The 19,969-nt window shown below is 44.1% G+C and overlaps 1 protein-coding gene across 2 annotated transcripts in view; it reads right to left on the reverse strand.

The window, feature by feature from the left end:
• LOC146785096 (uncharacterized) overlaps positions 1-18,564 on the reverse strand; it is a 192,688-nt gene extending 174,124 nt beyond the window's left edge. The window contains exons 1-3 of one of the 2 annotated variants that reach the window (XM_085633649.1): positions 18,430-18,564; positions 16,763-16,920; positions 11,966-12,172 (exon numbers count right to left, since the gene is read on the reverse strand). In XM_085633649.1, coding sequence (XP_085489775.1) covers positions 11,966-12,145 — 180 coding nt within the window. In that variant the 5' untranslated portion in view covers positions 12,146-12,172; positions 16,763-16,920; positions 18,430-18,564. The remainder of the gene's footprint in view (positions 1-11,965; positions 12,173-16,762; positions 16,921-18,429) is intronic. The other variant, XM_085633650.1, reaches the window with a different exon arrangement.
• Between the last annotated feature and the right edge of the window lie 1,405 nt (positions 18,565-19,969).

A 19,969-nucleotide genomic window follows, 5' to 3' on the forward strand; every position in this document is an offset into this window, starting at 1 on the left:
TTTTTATCAGTAAAATGTACAGCTAACTATAACATGTGTGAAACCTATGGTTTATTCAGTGAATATATATATATATATATATATATATATATATATATATATATATATATATATATATTATCTACTGGCGGTCGCCAGTAGGTAGTTATAGTTAGGACCCTGTTTCCATAGGAAATCCGCAACATTCTATTTGGAATAACTTTGGTGCCGGTCGACGAATCCTCGCGAAATTTTCAAAATAGGTGGGGCGCTACGCTCCGCTCCTACCCTGAAAGTCTCGGGGGGATTCGTCAAGCGGGGGCTGAGAAAAAAGGGGGGTCCCAAAACGCGTTTTTCCCATGCATTTTTCCATAGGACCTTTAGACACAGCTATAGCCCGAACGGCCGAACAGAGTTACTTGAAATTTGGCAGAGAGGTAGTCTACAGGTCAAGGAAGTGCCTTTTGTAGGTCTGGTGTAAATCTGTTCAGTAGATCCTGAGAAAATAGCATTTAAATCAATATATATATCTGAGCCAGCTTACGGTGCGCTTACCGTGCGCTTACGGTAAGCTTACCGTACGTGTACGGTGCCGTGCGCGAGCTCGATTTTGATTGGCTGTTAGATCTTAGTAAACATTCGAATCGGTCGAAACCAGGAAGGGGCGGCCGCCATTTTCTCTCTCACACTCTGAGGGGGGGAGGAAAATCAAATCGAAAAACATGTAAAGGGGCTGTTTACACAGCTCCTAACCACCTTGCCTTGATGAAGGTGTCCCCAAAGATCCCCCAAGGCCAAAAATTCAATTTAATTTTTTTTCGAAAAATCGCCGATTACGCTTACCGTACGCGTACGGTAAAAATTATTTTTAAAACAAAAATTATCCACACTCTCTCCCCACCCCGTGTGCAAATGGTTCCCGAAGTGCACCATTTGCGCATGGCATATGATGTTTTTCAAAATATAAAAGTTTTCCTTTCACAACGAAGCGCATAATATGTCCTCCATGTGCGCACGGTGCGCGAAGCGCATCGTGCGTACATGGCCCCTCCAGCGTAACGTGGCCATGCGGTGCGCATAGCGCACCGCGTGCCCACCATGCGTACACGGCACTAACTGCGTAAAGTGGGCGCGCGGTGCGCGAAGCGCACCGTGCGCGCACGGAACGAACTGCGTTAAGTGGGCGCGCACGCCACGAATGGCGTAAAGTAACTTAGCATTTAAAAAAACGTACAAATTCACTGAAAAAACCATAGGTTTCACACACGTTATAGTTAGGAATTAGCATTTAAAAAACCTTGCAAATTCACTGAAAAAACCATAGGTTTTACACATGTTATAGTTAGCTGGACATTTTACTGATAAAAAACCAATGAAATTCCCCCGTTATAGTTAGTGAAGGCAACTATAACTCACGCGACCGCAATCCTCTGCTGATGACATATGTGTCTTTATGAAAAAAAAATATTTGTAATATATGTATAGCTAAAATTTAATGGAAGAAGACATGGGCAAATAAGTGTCTAAATACAGTATTAGCATCAGCAGAGGATTGCGGTCGCGTGAGTTATAGTTGCCTGCACTAACTATAACGGGGGAATTTCATTGTTTTTTTATCAGTAAAATGTCCAGCTAACTATAACATGTGTGAAACCTATGGTTTTTTCAGTGAATATATATATATATATATATATATACAAAAAAAGAAGCAGAGAACTCTGGGTAGTTCTGAAGTTTAGGTGGAAAGCAGCTCCAATACGGAGCACTCTCCACACCAGTGACACTCTAACTTTGCTCACCTCAAATGTCTGCTTTTTAATCGAAGTCTTTAAGTGTAGGATTAGCACAGTGCCATCTATGCCAAGATAGAAAGGGACAAAGTCTTTTACCACTTCCACAGCAAAGTCGTTAAGCACAGGATTAGCACAGTGCTATCCTTGGTGGCCTGTAAAATTGCCACACACATATCCATATATATACCAATATATATATATATATATATATACCAATATATATATATATATATATACCAATATATACATATATACATATATACATATATATATATTCACTGAAAAAACCATAGGTTTCACACATGTTATAGTTAGCGGAAATTTTACTGATAAAAAACCAATGAAATTCCCCCGTTATAGTTAGTGCAGGCAACTATAACTCACGCGACCGCAATCCTCTGCTGATGCTAATACTGTATTTAGACACTTATTTGCCCATGTCTTCTTCCATACATTTTTAGCTATACATATATTACAAATATTTTTTTTTCATAAAGACACATATGTCATCAGCAGAAGATTGCGGTCGCGTGAGTTATAGTTGCCTGCACTAACTATAACGGGGGAATTTCATTGGTTTTTTATCAGTAAAATTTCCGCTAACTATAACATGTGTGAAACCTATGGTTTTTTCAGTGAATTTGCAAGGTTTTTTAAATGCTAATTCCTAACTATAACGTGTGTGAAACCTATGGTTTTTTCAGTGAATTTGTACGGTTTTTTAAATGCTAAGTTACTTTACGCCATTCGTGGCGTGCGCGCCCACTTAACGCAGTTCGTTCCGTGCGCGCACGGTGCGCTTCGCGCACCGTGCGCGCACAGTGAGCACGCGGTGCGCTTCGCGCACCGCGCGCCCACTTTACGCAGTTAGTGCCGTGCACGAACGGTGGGCACGCGGTGCGCTACGCGCACCGCGTGCCCACGTTACGCTAGATGGCCATGTACGCACGATGCGCTTCGCGCACCGTGCGCACATGGAGGACATACGATGCACTTCGTTTTGAAAGGTAATATTTTAATTTTTCGTATATGTTATAAGCCATGCACAAATGGTGCCCTTCGGGCACCATTTGCACACGGGGTGGAGAGAGTGTGGATAATTTTTTTTTTTATTATTTATTTTTTTAATATTTTAGTTTAACTCATCTTTAATAAAAAATGCACAATTGGTGCACTTCGAGCACCAATTGCACACGGGGTGGGGAGAGTGTGGATAATTTTTTTTTTTTTATAATTTTTTACCGTACGCGTACGGTAAGCGTAATCGGCGAAATTAGCGAAAAAATAAAAATTCCGTTTTTGGCCTTGGGGGATCTTTGGGGACTCCCTCAACATTGCTATGTGTGTGGGAGCTGTCTAAACAGCCCCTTTACATGTTTTTGTGCTTTATATTTTAAACATCACTCTCAGTGCGAGAGAGAAAATGGCGGCCGCCGCTTCCTGGTTTCGGCCGATTCGAATGTTTACTAAGATCTAAGAGCCAATCAGAATCGCGCTCGCGCACGCCACCGTACGCGTACGGTAAGCGTACCGTAAGCGCACCGTAAGCTGGCTCAGATATATATATTGATTTAAAGGCTATTTTCTCAGAATCTACTGAACAGATTTACACCAAACCTACAAAAGGCACTTCCTTGACCTGAGGACTACCTCTCTGCCAAATTTCTAGTAATTCTGTTCAGCCGTTCGGGCTGTAGCCCTGTCTAAAGGTCCTATGGAAAAATGCATGGGAAAAACGCGTTTTGGGACCCCCCTTTTATCTCAGCCCCCGCTTGACGAATCCCCCCGAGACTTTCAGGGTAGGAGCTGAGCGTAGCGCCCCACCTATTTTGAAAATTTCGCGAGGATTCGTCGACCGGCGCCAAAGTTATTCAAAATAGAATGTTGCGGATTTCCTATGGAAACGTGGTCCTAACTATAACTACCTACTGGCGACCGCCAGTAGGTAATATATATATATATATATATATATATATATGTATATATGTATATATATATATATATATCCTATTGGCGGTCGCCAGTTGGTAGTTATAGTTAGAACCATGTTTCAATACGGAAAGCGTTTTTTAACTTGCTTAGAACTTTGACGTCGTTTGACGAATCCTCGCGAAAATACCTCCAAAAAAGCAAAAAAGTGCCCTGGTACATGGAAGCTTTGGGGTGATCCGTCAAGCAGGGGCAAAGAAAATGGGGTGTAAAAAAGAGCGTGTTTTCCTATGTTAATTCCCATAGGAGCTATGAACAAGACTACAGCTCGAACCAGTAAACAGATTACACCAAATTTGGAAGAAATGTAGATTTCATTACACAGATTGTGCCATTTGGTGTAAATCCATTCAGTTGTTATTGAGAAATTTAAGAAAATACAGTTAGTGATATCTGTGGCCACTACGACTTCGGGAAAATGCAGGGAAATGCAGAGCTATGATTAGCTACCAACCCTTCAACTAGGAAGTGTTTTTAGCCATCTTAGACTCAGCTTCAACAGAGTCCCCCCAAAAATGTTTTTTTTAAAGAAAAGAGGGTAGGTATACCCTGAGCCCAGAGGGACCCCATATGACCAAAAAAGCATTTTTAAAAAAAGAACCGCAAAATAACGCTCTGCACAAATTCACTGTAAAAATATCAACAACAAAAAAGAAGCGCAGGCTCCTATGCTTGTTTTTAATTAACCCCCAGTTGGGCCAGGTCCTAGGGGGCATGCCAGTGAAATAGGAGGGGGCGCACGGGCCCCCCTCCTAGGGCTTTCAGGCTCTCCTGCAGTCCCAGTGCAGACTGAACTATGGCCAGGCCCAGGGGATTGGGGTCCCCAGGGCCGATATCGGTGGGGGAGGGGGGCCATGCGGACCTCCTCCCCCATTGCAAAATCGCCGGGCCTCAGGGGATGGTGTCCAAGGGGCGAAATCAGCCGGCTGAGGGGGCCCACGTGGCCCTCCCTCCCCTATTCCCCTATTTAAAAAAAAAAGAATTAAAAAAGGCCAGGCCCTGGGAGATGGGGTCTCTGGGGCCAAAATCCCTATACTATAAAAAAGCAGGTGCCCAATTTGAAGCGCCACTTCTGTAAAGTACTTATCATCCTAACTTCTAGAGCAGGGACAACACAAAGCAAGTATGTTTTCTCTGCATTTCCAGTGTGAAAAGTTATTTGTAAACCTTGATGGAGTTGTTTGTATCCCTGCTTTTCTCAAAGGCAAAATCTCATGTAGTGCTTTGACGGGGGGTTCTTTCTTATCATCTGCTGCTGACACTAGAGATTGTGTTCTAAAGTTTTACAAACTAGAAGTATGTAAACTTGCCTATAAGCTCTGCCCATTTGGCCCCACCATATATTCATTAGCGGTATGCAACGTTCCCCCCCACCCCCTTTCCAAAGATGATGGACACCTTACTAAAAGAATCCCCCAGCATCTTTCCCTCCCATTTTGGAAACATGTTCCTCATGCCTAGGAATACAATTGCATCTCCCTCAAACAAAGAAGCACTTACTTGTACAAAGTACAAATCATCCAAGTGTGTTTTCTCTGCAGTTCTACTTTCTAAAGATATCTGGGGAAGACGCTTGAGGAACAATCATATTGGCAAAGTTACACACAGTCACTGGAGACATTTTATCGGTGTCCTTTATGCAGTTGTAGTGTAGGAGATGCACTATACATTTACCCTATGAGATAGCACTTACTAATTAGCCAGTAGAAAATACTCCAGATGGGTGGAGGTGTTGCAGAAAATAGTGGTGTCTTCTTGGATAAATACACAGGGCAGGGTTCATTCTGGCACAATGCTGATTTCACAGAAATTAAACCTCAACAGGTTACAGTTAGGAAATTGAATTTTAAAAACCTTAGATATACATTGACAAACCCAAAGGTTACAGGGACAGTATAGTTAGAAAATTGAATTTAAAAAACATTAGAAATTCACACAAAAAAACAAAGGTTACAGGGGCGTTATAGTTAGGTAATAAAAAGAATTTTAAACTTAGAATTTATAAAAGTTACAGTTAGGCTCACATTTTACTCATTAAAAACCAGAGAAATGTATCACTTATATTTAGCCGAGCTAACTATAACCTATGTCCCCGCAATGCACTGCTTTTGACCTCACATATTACAGCAGCCATGAAATGGTCAGTGGCATCACTCATGACATCACTGATGACATCTGAAATTAAATCACTGATGACATCTGAAATGACTGCTGTTATGCGCTGGGAACCTAGGGGGCTGCTCGTACTGCCATCCCCTGGTGTCACTGGGATCTGACAGGCGGGCCCCTAAGAGGTGCCAAGGTATTCCCTGGAGTGGACGGTTAACGTGTGACACAATGGGGTGGCTATGGGCGATCACCCAGGGAGCGCCTTCAAAGGTCCCCACAGATCATGATCAACTAGTAAGTGGTGCTGGATCTTAAGATGTAACCACTCCCCCACTTTTTATCAGTGACAAACTGTGTACATGTGGTGGGCCTGCCAGAGGGGGTGAAGGGATTGGATGCAGTTGCTTATATGGAGCAATGGTTAAGGCAGCTATTACCCCATGATACATTCTCACTGTTCTTTTCGGTAAAGCACGGCCACCGTGTGCCGGCACACCTGATACCGCCGAGCATCAGACACAGGCCATTCCTGTTTCGCCTACTAAACTACAGAGACAGGGATGCTGTCCTGTGCGAGGCGCGGAGGCTGCATGACATCACGGTGTATAACGCCAAAGTAATGTTTTCCCCGGACTACACTGTAATGGTGCAAAAACAAAGGGACTCCTTTCTTGCAGTTAAACGTCGGCTCCATGAACTAGACATCGGGTATGCCCTCCTCTTTCTGGCATGCTTACGGGTGGAAACCGGAGGTAAGACACATATCTTCAGTTCCCCAGAAGAAGCGTGGGACTGTTTGGAAATGGCAGGGCACTCCACAGTGGACCGCCCTTCCCGGTCTGGTGCAGCAACTCGTGGTGAGACAGGGGCAGACGTCCCCAAACACGACACTCTTCTCAAATGAAGAACGCACCTGACTTGGAGAAAGTAATACGGGAGTGACCTCAGGTATTACAGAATGCCGTAGTGATTTACAAACAGGGTAGAAGCTCCGAACCGGATGAGGACTCCAACAAGTCAATTAGCGGCAATGGCTCGTCTACTACTTGGCCCACGAGGGCAGACTCTACGTATCTCCCTGAGGTTACACGGCATACGTTTGATGACATTATCTGATGTCCGAAATACATGTCTGCTGATGCCTGCTCTTTCTTCCTTACCCGGGGGCTTGACAGGCGCCCCCCTCTCCTAAAGATGCTGTGTAATGCACTTGGGTTTTTCCTTTTATGTGGGGAGGGACTGATGTTGTGGCGCCACTGCACTTCCTGTTTTGTAGACAGTCTTCTTTACATATATGCATGCATCGGTGATTAGAATTGCTATGTTCTGATTAATGGTTGGGTTCCTGTGCATTTCTCCTCCATTGTACGGGGTGCTCCCTTCCTGGCTGCCTAGTTCCCCCCTTCAGTTCCTTGACTGGTTAACCCTTGATGGGTCTTCGTTCCATCATTGGGCAGAAGGATGTTCAGCTCTGCTACACTGGTATTTACGATTTTCTGTTTATGGTTTATATTTGTTTAGTTATGACCTGTGGCACATTGTGACTCAGTTCCCTACTTCCAAATAATCTTATGAACACTCCACGCTGCTACATTCCCGTTGACACTTGTACAGTGCCCAGTCTTTGGGCAACACATCCCACACTACATGATCCATTTTAACATACTTACTTGAAATGTGAGGGGTATGCACACACCTTTTTGCCACTACTCAGTCTACTCCCATATGAAATTCCACTCCACACACATAGTGTTGTTACAGGAGACATATCCATTCCTAAGCCCTCAAGCTGCGAAGACGCTGGCGTGAGCAGGTTACTTGCCATCAGCTACTCTACTTATTCCCGGGGAGTCCTACTGTGGGTAAAAGCCAGGTTTCCCGTTCATATTAGAAGGCACAATATTGGACCCAAAGGCCCGCTATGTCCTGGTGAAAGGCCGACTTGATGGCTGCTCCATTCTTCTCGGTTCTTGTGCCCCCAACACTGAACAGACCGCTTTTTTCCATGCTCTCTCGAACCCACTCTCTCAATGGTGTGAAACACCTGGCTTCTTGGGGAGACTTAAATAGTGTGCTGGATACTGCCCTTGATCATTCCTTACCCCCCTTACCCCGCACAACTGCGACTTCCAATGCTCAGATGTTGACTCATTGGCTCCACCAAAGGCAGCTAGTTGACTTCTGGTGCCTCCGGAACCCAGCCACAAAGGTAAACTCCTTTTACTCTGTGCCACACAACCTACATGTCAATTTTGACAGATTCGTTGGAACATCATTATCACTCACTTCTATTGTGCAAGTGGAGTATTTGGGACACACACACTTGGATCACAACCCCCACCTTCTGCAAATACACTGGGCAGTCACCTCACCTACCATTCCTACCTGGCTCCTGCAACCTACACTGTTGGAAGATCCCCCATTCAGAGATTCCCTTGGATCTATGATTACAGAATATTTTGACAATAATGTTAACACGGCTTCCACAAGACTGGTGGAATAGGATGCCTCTAAGGTGACACTGCGGGGACAATGTCTGGGTGTACAGGGTAACATGAGACAGCTGCACAACAGTGACCTTTCCAGACTGAAGTGTACACTCATTACACTCCTGGACCTGGAAACTCAGGCAACTGAGGATCCCAGTGCCACGTGTGAGCTGACGGAAGCGCGTTGCAAACACGTTGCTCTTTTAGAAAGGCTATGCTGCCTTAATTATGTCGCATATTCTACAACACATTTTTCATTATATATTAAATTGGATTAGCTTTTAAAGTATAGTAAATAATGACTTCAGAGTGCACCAGGATTCAACAATCTTTGTGAGGGCTTTTCAATGCCTTACAATTACTCTCCAACAGTGCTTCACATCTCTCCATAGCCCCTCTCTCACAAGTATTTCATTTGTTGTATAGCACCTCTCATACCAGTGTAGGTTGTCAGAGCACTTTACATCAAACACAAATACAGAGACAATGAATCTTATGTGTGTAAAATCAGAGTATAGAAAATGATACACTATACAAAGGGGCCCACAAGGTGTTGGATTCACGTAATCAATACTGGTAGGCATTTTTTAAGAGTGCTTGGTCTGGAGAAGAACAAACTCAAGATACAGAATGTAACACAGTGGTTAGGCTTGGCTTCACTAATAAGAATTTATTTCTACCTAAACAAACCCTTTTAAGCAACATTAGGATAACGAAAGACTCTAAAAAACCTAACTTTCTAACCTGTACCATGTAGTTTGCATGCAGCTTTTTGATGACACTGCATAGCTCACTGTGCTAGATTATGATTGTAACTTATGAACCGCACAGTAACAAAAGTGTCTTTGGACAAAAGCAGCATCCCACTGAGCATTGCACATGAAATATTGTTCTATAATATGCAGAGTAGACGTTGTTTGCAGCAGGATTATTAATCCTCTGCGCTACCTGAGATGGGTCAAAACTGCCACAAGACAAAACTCCCATCTTTCTCCAGCAGCTAGATTAATCACCATTAATTGTCTTGACACTTTTATTGTTGGCTGAAAACTACTGTCTATATAAGGAACTCTACAGAGGGTGCTTTCAAAACTGCTGCACTGTTTGTTTACTACTGTTGCAAATATTTGGTAACGATTTCATAAAATTGGGATATGGATTTGGATGTTACATCTAAATGAAATTAGTCAATTTTGGAAGATGTTGCAGGTTTGCCGTAAAAGTTACTGGGTTCTCCCCTGTTCTAGTGCGATGCTGGCTGTAGTTCATAAGGAGAAATGACATAGAGGTTGGTGTTGGTATTGCCAGCCTTGACCCTAATTCAACAGTTGCCGAAATGCCTGGTGGGTTCACCATAATGGCATAGCAGCTACACCTGCTTACTCTGGTACTGAGGAACCGGCCTCTAAACCCGACCTCAGCTCAAGATCCTATGATTCTGGGCAAGTCACTTACTCTTGCCGAGCCAAAAAGAAATATGTAACACATCCCGGTGCTCATATAAACCGCCCTAATGACCTTGGGGCAGTTAGGCCACTGTTCGTACCTGCGAAGCTTTTAGAAGCGCTGTCAATTTGCTGTGCAGCATCCCGACAGAAGTGGCCCTCTGACCCTGAAGGGGCTGCATGACCAATCTGGCCGTCATCTGTTGATATTGACACTACTGTGACGACCATTTCTAAGTTTGACTAGTGCCTTCGCAAGTAGTGTTGGGTAGGCCACACTCTCCTGAGATCGCTGCAACTGCTCCCCAGCAACAAGAAAATGACCGGTTTTTGTGGTGTTCGTGGTTTAAACGCAGCAGAATTAAACAGTCTCTCACCTGAAGTGTGTGCACGCTTGGGGTAGAATGGGTGCGCACGCATGCACGCACCTTACAGGGAACAATGGTATGGACCCATTCCACCCTGTAGAACTGGGAAGAAAAAAGCTCTGCAAAACCAGTATATCAAGAACCAAGCATTGACCAAATTGGGACCGCTTCAAAATCCTAAAGCTTTTTTTGACTTTGTTTTTCATCTTCACTGTGACTACCTGACCATGTGTAACTAGCTTTCTAGTGCCTTCATCGAATGAGATATTTTGGCCTGTTTCAAGCCGACATCTCCAGAAATGTTACTTTGTCCAAGGCAGTCTTTCCTCACCAGACCTAACTTGTGTGGTTGCAGGGAACCCTTACAATCTTACACCCCAAAAGTCACCCCAAAAACAGGTCCATGGCTGGGTGGATCTGGGACGTTGTTAAATCTCAATTTCATGATGCAATGTGTCCCAACATAAGGTACAAAACAGCATATGAAAAATACAGTCAATTAAGGAAGGGCAGACTCAATAAGTGAGTTCTAAGCTTAATTAAAACATTTAGAAAGATTTAATACTAAAATTGAGAAGATAAAATACAGATATTGTAAGTTCATTGAATAAAGTCATTGCCACGAAGCACTCAATAATAGGGCAATACAGAATTATAGGAAAAATCTATAATATTTGAAGTCCCAATTGAGCAGCAAAATCAGTAACAAATCAAACAGAATCCCTAGTAGCATCGGAAAGACATCTGACTCTCCCCCAAATTCGAGGGCTTATATAAGAAATCTTCTCATAGAGCAGAACAAAAACTGCAAATTCATCATATTGCTTGCAAAAGAATAGGACTTCGTCAAATCAGAACATTGAAAATTATACCTAAGCACTATCCCACTACATACATATTGACCCAACCCCCTTAATGCTAATGTCATCCGGAGATGGTAGAACAAACTAATAACAAAACAACAGTGAACTATTGTGAATGAATGCAATACAGTGAAGAGGTGGAAGAAACCTTGAAAGTTGAAACATTACTGAGCCCATGTTAGAGAGACGTATTTGAGAACAATGCCATTCTGTAATAAACACAAATGACTTGACTATGTGCAGCACAAATAATAAACAGTGAATGTGAGGAGTGAGAAATCATTTTGAACAATCTGGTCTCGAGGCCTAGCTAAGGCTTTGTTAGCGTAAGCCAAGAAAAGACCCTTTAACAGACCTTAGCATAATAGTTTCAAAGGCAAAAATGAAACATCTCATAAAGACACTGACTATTCTTCGACTATTTCCACTTTTACCCCCACAATATTATTATGTTTTCCTGGTAATTGCAGCACCTATTAACATGTAATGGAGCCTATTTTCCCTGTTAAGATTTTTTTCAACTTTTTAGGTACATTAAGAAAGTTGGTTTAACATTACATTATTCATTCTTTTACTATTAAACCTCTTCAGGGTGTTGTGGCAGCTTGACCTCAGCCCTGTTCACCTTTTGTCATTCTTCATGACCCCTAAACCCAACAGGTAGATTTATTAGAGTAAGGGCTGATACACCAAGTGGGCACAGAGGTAGTAAATAGCCGGAGTCATAAAAAAGTAGGTGAAAAGTCATAAGTCATGTGCCTCTGTGGTCCTGCCAAGGAGGGGGAAATGAACAGATAGAACATGATGGGCAACACTGCTCTGACATCAAGATCTATCATTCTACACATTACTTTGAGTACAATGGTGAGGAAGGGCTTTTAATAAAGTTTTAGTTTTAAGAACACTAAGAGATTGGTTAATAATATTTACCTTTGTTATGTTCACTTCATTTTCTATGCAGCGACGCAAGCCCTTTTTGATGGTTGGGCTGACAGCGCTCTTTTCTTTCGTACAGTGGCTCTCATATGTTTTGAAGAATTTCTTCAGAATAGAAACATCTGCTATGGAGCCCTTCTTGGCTTTCTTAGCCTTTTTCTTTTTCTCAGGCATGGCTACGTCTGTTTTTCAAGCCCAACACTGTCAAAAACACATAATTGTATTGTCCATCTTTACACATAATTGTAGTTTGCACGATTATAACAAATTTATAAATAAAATGAATCGTTTTCATTAATTGGAAGCTGAACAAATACTTTATTACAAACCATCACCCATTAATATTGCTGAGAATTCTGTGACTTGCAATATTAAAGAAGTAACAATCAACCAAGTTAAGTCGGCTCTCAAGATGGCCGCCATTATCTTGGGCATCCCATCAGTACTTTGCCTCTTGACCTACATCACTGTTTTGAATGGACAAATAGGTTACACATGTTTGGGAGTATGCAGCTGAAACCACTGAATGGGAAGCTACAGGCCTCTCTATGACCAAACAGATGGAGCATCTCTGATCGCCCCCTGGGAAACATTTCTGAGGAGACTGATTCGCGATCGGTGGCCACCTCAGGTGCACGCTCACCCTTCATTGAGTGGAACCACAGAAATGCAGAGGCAAAAATGGAGGTTAAGGGATGAGGGAGTTGAAGTGCCTGCAGAGAAACCAACACCTGAGAGCAGGGTGACATTCAGAAACGTTTCAAGGCAATGGCAGAGTGGGTAATTGCCCAGGGCACTCACATTTCAAGGGGGCCCTGGGAAAGGAAACAATCTATTTCTCTCTAGCTCAGCTCTGTCCATTTCTATATCTAACCCTCTCTCCTTCTCTCTACCTACCTCTACCACTGTCTGTTTCCCTTTGCCCAATGTAAGCTTATGGGTGTTTTGGGCTACTGAAACAAATGTGTTTCATTGTTTTTATGTGAACCGCTCTTCTCAAAGTTTGGCATCATTAAGACTTCAATTATCAGAAAATGGGTAAAAAAAAATTCAAAGGTGTTACAAACGGGGGTCACCATAATATGTCTTGCCCAGGGCCCTTAACATCCTCAAGAAAACACTGGTAATTGCCTGGACAGAAGATTCTCCCTGCCTTTGTCCCATGTTTCAAGATGCACATTAGTCTTGGCCCCACTTATGAAGGAGCTGGGCTGGCTGGAACTCCTATGACAGTCGGCACACAACTATTAAAACACCTGAAGCACTGGGTTGCCTTGTTTGAGATTGTTGAGTGCACTTGGATTCGATTGTGAGACCGAAGGCTCAATTATGACATTTCTTCTGTACTATATATCTCTAACATCAAAAAGAAATAATAAGCAGACTTTCAAAATTGATGGAAAAGGTCTATAGTAGCAACACTGTCAATTTCCAGGGTTCCATTTCGAATCACAAAGTACCCAGCAATTCTCCTGCGGGTCAACCTATAGGAGTCTAGGTCTAATGTCACGAGCAAAAGAATAGATGATGGACGGAATGCTGAACAAATCAAACATTCACCTCCAGTCACAGATCTTGGTTGAATCCATAATTTCTTTGCTCACCACGCCACCCCAATTTGAACCCAGCCATACGCAAATCAGTCTTGGCCCTGCTACCCATGGGAACAGTCTAGCCCGAACTGCCAGGCCTGGTCCTCCCTGGACCAGAAACAAGCATCCTGGGACTGGTTGTGTGGTATCACCCCTCATCAGCCAGGCTAGCTTGAATCCAGTAGCGCAGTGAACAAGGGATCCATGTCTGGGCATACCCTTCCCACTTAGGGCGACAAAAGCAAAAGGAACAAATGATGGACGGAATGCTGAACAAATCAAACATTCACCCCCAGTCACAGATCTGGGTTTAATCCATCGTTTTTTTGCTCACTACGCCCCCCAGTCTTGACTCTGCCCCCCATGGGAACAGTCCAGTCCGAACTGCCAGGCCAGCAGACACAGGCATCCAGGGACCGGTTTCGGGGTATCACCCCTCATTCGCCAGGTTATTTTGAATCCAGTGGCACAGTGAGCCCGGGAGCAATGTCTGGGCATCCCCTTCCCACTTAGGGTGACAAAAGCAAAAAGAAAATATAGTGGACAGAATTCTGAACAAATCAAACATTTGACCCCAACCACAGATCTGTGTTTAATCCATTGTTTTATTGCTCACCACCACTCCAGTTTGGACCCAGCCATATGCAAATCAGTCTTGACCCTGCTCCCCATAGGAACAATCCAGACCGAATTGCCAGGCCAGGTCCTCCCTACACCGGAAACAAGCATCCTGGAACCTGTACTGGAGGTGAATGTTTGACATTGATTAGCATTCTGTCCGTCCATCAGTTGTTCTTTTTTGCATTTTCCCTCTCGAGTGGGACGGGTATACCATATCACTGGAGTCAAGCTAGCCTGGCTGATGTTGCATGATACCCCGAAACAGATTTTCAGCCTGAAAGTGTTTCTTTCTCCATTGCAGCTGGCATTCTGGGGCAACAGTGTACTGTAACTGGCGCTCATGAAAAGCGCTCCAAAACCTTCGGGTCAGGGTCGCGCTATATAAAACTGCAAATAAATAAATAAATAAAAACAGTGCAGCAGGTGTTACTGTCTGTTCTTCACACAGCTCTCCGGCTGATCTTCAGCCATTTATATAAGTGAAAGGTCTCCAAGGTGGTTGGTTTGGTTTCTTTAGAGAACACTGCGGGTGAGAAAACAGAAATTAAAGTTTTATGTACCATGGGGATATATTTGGTATTTTACAGAACTGCATCTTTTTCTCTGAGGCGGACTGTGGGATGTTGGCCCATTTCGGAAATACTTTATATATTTTAAGGGGGTTGTGGAAGGTACTGATATGGAGAAGAAGCTAAGTTTGAAGGACCACAGACGTGCTCAGGGACTCTCTCTCCACGTCCCTCGTCGAGGAGGTATGTGAAGGAGGCAGGCGGTGAGCAGGGTCAGGGTCGGACTGCCCGTAGCGGGCACCGGGCAATTCCCCGGTGCGCCGCACGGGTGGGGGCCGGTTTTGGGCCCCTGGGGGCCGTTTTTGTTACAGGGCCGTTTTTAGCTGCAAAATCGGCCCTGTAACAAAATCGGCCAAAAACTGGCTCTGGCAAAGAGCTCGGCGGCACCCCCAAGCCCGGGGGCCGCCAAGCACTTTGCCAGGGCCGGTTTTGGTTCCCAGTCCGGCCCTGAGCAGGATGCATGCTTCATCAGCTCCCCTGTGTTTTCTGCCCTCCAGGGACAGCATCTTCTATTTTATCCTCATTATTAACACACAATGTAAAGGATCTGGCAGTGTGCTTGATTGATCAGCACCACATCAGCTGTCATACAGTACGAGCGCCTCCTTTATGTATTTCCTGAGCACTGCAGGTCACCCAGAAGTTGCACTGGTTGAGTTGTAGGACATGTTATGGCCCGCTTCCCTATCCCACCTGTTGTCATCAGTATTGTCTCCCACTGCATGGTGGAACAGTGAATGCCTGTGTGAGGGGTCGGTGCCAATCATAAGGCCTTCACTGTTCCACTATGCATTGCAGCCAGTGCTTAATTTGTTATAAAAATGATCTTTGGAGTTTGCCGCCCACTTCCACCACTGGCGTGTCCACTGCCTGCAGTTACAATACAAGAGTGACACTGCAAACAGACCTGGAGTAGGACATTTCTATACCCACAACCAGGATTTTCGATGGCTTTCAGTTTTGTGGGGGCAGCTACACTTGGGTCAGCACAGAACAACTAAATGCATGGACCAGTTTTCAGCATAAAACGTATAGTTAGCTAATGTTGTGCGGCAAAAGCACAAAATTATCTGCTACAAACTTCAATTAGTTATTTTCTTGACAGTTAGTGTTAGAAGTTGCTGGGTATATAAGAAAAAACATCTTAATTTCTGTACATTTGCTAATTCACTAATCATGGTTGCTCTTTATTGCACTGTACTTGATTTGACAGCAGTGAATACCTACTTCATGTTTCCCAGATGGTACAGTCTGCATCTAAATGGAAAACCAGACCGAAACTGCCTACAGGAGCAATCTTCTGGCTACAGACTTCTACTGACAGGAACTTTAGCCTGGGCTGGGCTCTGAGATAGGGTTGACTGCAAACCTTCAGGTGTTCCCGACTGCAGCCCACTGTTTCTGAGATGTGCACAGCCAGGGCCTGGTACTGCTATTTGAGCCCAGGGCCAGACTGAGAACACAAAGCAGCCCTGGCAATTCTATCAGACTGTCCCCCCGGGTGGGGAGGGGGTTCAGGAGGTGGGTGAAGGTGCTAGTGTGAATGAAGCACTGCTGCTTAACCAAACTGGCCCCAACTAAAAACAAGCATTGGCATAGCCAATAGGTCTCGCCTTTGGGACCTTATATGTGTTTAGCCATGCAACAGTTGCATAACTAAATACTTATAAGGTCCCAAAAGCGAGACCTATTGGCTATGCTAAGCGGCCGTGCGGCCGCGAAAGTGATCGCGATCAAACATCAAAGCGTGAAAGTAATCGCGGTAAAGCGCGGCGCGCGCGCCCGCGCACATGCACTGTAGCTCTAGGCTGGCCTGGTAGCAGTTTTTGGAGCCCTCTCAATAAGTCTTGCTAGACCAGCGCATGCGCTGGGTCAGGCGAGACCTAAAAATGCCTCCCATGGCAACAAAAAACAGCTCCCACACTTCTAGGTAATCCTCGTACCATATAGTAGGCACTTATAAGTAAGTTAGCTTTTGCCAGTTGTGGGTGAACCAAATAAGCATATACCTTTTACGTCTCAGTGCACTGGCATGGAGGCATGTTTGGCAGGACTCGGTGCACTTTCAGAGTCGAAAAACGAGGAACAACATCCGTCCAAAGGTTTGGGGGTGATCGTGCAAAAAGAGGAATTTCCTTATCAGGTTTCTTTGGGAAAAAGGTTATCCCTGTGAAGCACAAAAAAAAGAAAAGGAAAACAATGCAATTTCACAGCGGGCCTCCATTTCCCTATTGTGGAATTGTACCATGAGCAGTATTTCTCATTGGGGGAACAGCAACATTTGTAAAAATGGCATGACTTACTTGCTAGCATATCAGGAAAGCTTCGACTGGCGTAGATTTCCAGTCCTAGAGAATGCCAAACTAGAGAAGCATTGGAAATCTGCACCTAGATAGGGTGCACTCTTTTTGGTTACAGATTTACAAATCTCCTTGTGAATCTGGCACGTGGTGTCGCGGGCAGGATAGTGTGCAACAAAATGTGTCAACATCTTTTTTTCTAGATATACCTTTTTAACACAAGCACTGAAACCTTATTGGGCCTAGTGTGAGCTTTCTTTACCAAACAGTGCTAATCAAAATGGAGCACTGACAGAAAGAAAATGCTCAACATACATCACTCCAGAATGTAACTGTCTATGATGTAAGACTAGAAAGTAAAAGACACACAATTGATGGGCGGAATGCAGAACAAATCAAAAGATCTGGGTTAAATCCATCATTCTTTTGCTCACCATGCCACCCCAGTTTAGACCTGGCCATATGCAAATCAGTCTTGCCCCTGTGCCTCATGGGAACAGTCCAGCCCGAACTGCCACGCCAGGTCCTCCCTGTTCTGCATTCTGTCCATCAACTGTTGTTTTTGCATTTATGATGTAAGACTAGCTGCAAGACAATTACATCATTTAGAAAGGAATGAAGGAACGCCAGCAATACCCATCCTTAAATACAAGACCCGTTAAATATGGCCGCTACTGTGAGCTGGCTGCCAGAATATCGGCTTTTTAACATCTACTAAACAGTTGTGGAAAAGGGTCCACTTGTCATTTGTCTTTGTTGCTTTCTAATAGTGCCTGTCTATAGGAATAAGTTGGTATTCTAATTTAACCAATAACATTCCTCTTTTTATGCTCTGAGAACATCTGTATAATCCAATGTGCAAACTATATAAACATTTTTACCTGGGCAAGTGGATTTTAGGCTCTTGCAGGGATCGAACACTCTTCGTGCCTGTTTTTATTGAAACATGGCATTCTATTCCAATAAGTATTTTACAAGTTTGTGTGCAGCTTCCAAAAAGACATAACATTAAATGTCTACCGTGCCTATTTTTGGTATTTTTCCGGGTGAATTATAAAAGGGCCTAGAAGCCACTGAATTCACAGAGGCGGTGCGGTTTATGAAAATCGGCATACACAATAATAGTGTGGCTGAGCTTCCGATCAGATGTTTTCCGCTTTCCATAACTGCTCTCACGCACACCCGTTCCGCCAGAAATTACACACTTACCGAATTTCTAAAATTGGAAGTGGTTCACTCTGGTAGAAGCGAAACACCAGGGGTACAGCCCGCGCCCGACACCTGGCAACCAACTAAATCATGTAAGCAGCGGCTGTGCCTTGGGGTGGCAGGGCATGTGCAAAGGAGCTAACTCTGTATAACACCGAAATAAATACCTGTACATTTCCGGAAATGTCCTCGTGTGTGCCATGAAATGGAAAAACTGTCTGTCTACTAGTGAAATGGAAAATGCTCGCCAAGTCCCTTGAAGACCGAATCCCGACAGTAGGCGCTGATAGCGTCTCCCCTCCGTTTCTATGGAAGCAGACAGCTAACCCGCGAGCAGTCACGCCCTCTGCGCTGCTAGCCCCGCCCTCCAGGCTGCGCAGCCAAGGCTGTGCCCAGCAAAAAGTGCCCTCCGTTTGAAGGTATGGTCTTGCTCGCCCCTTACAAAATGTTCAAATCAGTGCTTTAAATGGGAAAAAATAAGTGTAGGTACTCATTAAATTGAGCTAGGGGCGTGGCTAGTGGGCGGGGTTAGAGGCGGAGCGAGACATGATGATACTAAGAAATTTCTATTGAGTATTCATTTTGCCCGTGCATTTCCTCTGATTGTAGTTTCAAGCTTCCCATCTATGCGGATTAACAGCTGCATATGATAATAAAGAGTGGTGTGAATACCTGCTGGGAGCAGGCTCTAAATCACAATAGAAGGAGCTTTAAATGGATGCAGTCAAGCCACCAACAGCACTATTCCGGCTCATGATCAGCGCGCCTCGGATCAAGAGAGAGGTTGGAATGGCAGCATTGATCATGAGTACTCCGCCAGTTGCAGGACATACCAAAACATTTGAGAAAAGTATCAATATAAACAAAACGTGTTAACTCATTTCACAAAATAAATTCCTAATAGGATATGTTAAGATTTCCTTGTTTTGTAATATTTGCAGGCAGACCGAACAGACAGGGTAATAATCGGGCAAACAGGCAACCTGTCCAGGGATTCATCAGAGAAGCGCGTAATAGGTCTGCTGTTTGTAACCATGACTGGAATATTCATAGGAGACAGTCCACTCCTTTTATAGATTCTATCACACCTGTTAGCCAGCTGTTTTCCAATGACTACCACACCTGTGAAGCAGCTGTCTCTTATGAGCTAGCCAGTTCTCTTCCAAAGACTATCACCCATACGAGACGGCCAGCTCTCTTCCAAACACTATTACAGATATGAAACAGCCAGCTTTCTCCCAAGGACTTGCTGCACCCTTGTGATACATTCAGCACACTACCAGTAACCTTCACACCTGTGAGACAGACGACTGTCATGCTGTACTTCCAGCATGCTTTTAAAACAACCAGCTCTCCCTATGACTATCTCACATATGAGATCTACTTGGTAGCTTTTGGCACAAAACTTCTAATACACACAGAAACAAGCAGACAATGCACACACAAAAGCATTGCACGCATTTCTTTAAAACTACCTCCTGAGGGTGTCCAGATTCTCTTCCTCTCTGAGCTTGCTTTCTCTCCCACACTCAAACATACACAGAAGCAGGCAAATGCGCGCGCTCACACTCCCACTCCCTCTCTCTCTCCCTCTCCCTCCCCCTCCCCCTCCCTCTCCCAAAAAGGTTCACTTCGAATTGTTAAAGCAAGCACAGTGTGAATGTGCTTGACAGAGAACGGCCTTAATGGGCCCTTCTTTATCAAACA

Source organism: Triturus cristatus, chromosome 11 (genome assembly GCF_964204655.1).
Source record: "Triturus cristatus chromosome 11, aTriCri1.1, whole genome shotgun sequence".
In the NCBI taxonomy this organism is placed as follows: domain Eukaryota; kingdom Metazoa; phylum Chordata; class Amphibia; order Caudata; family Salamandridae; genus Triturus; species Triturus cristatus.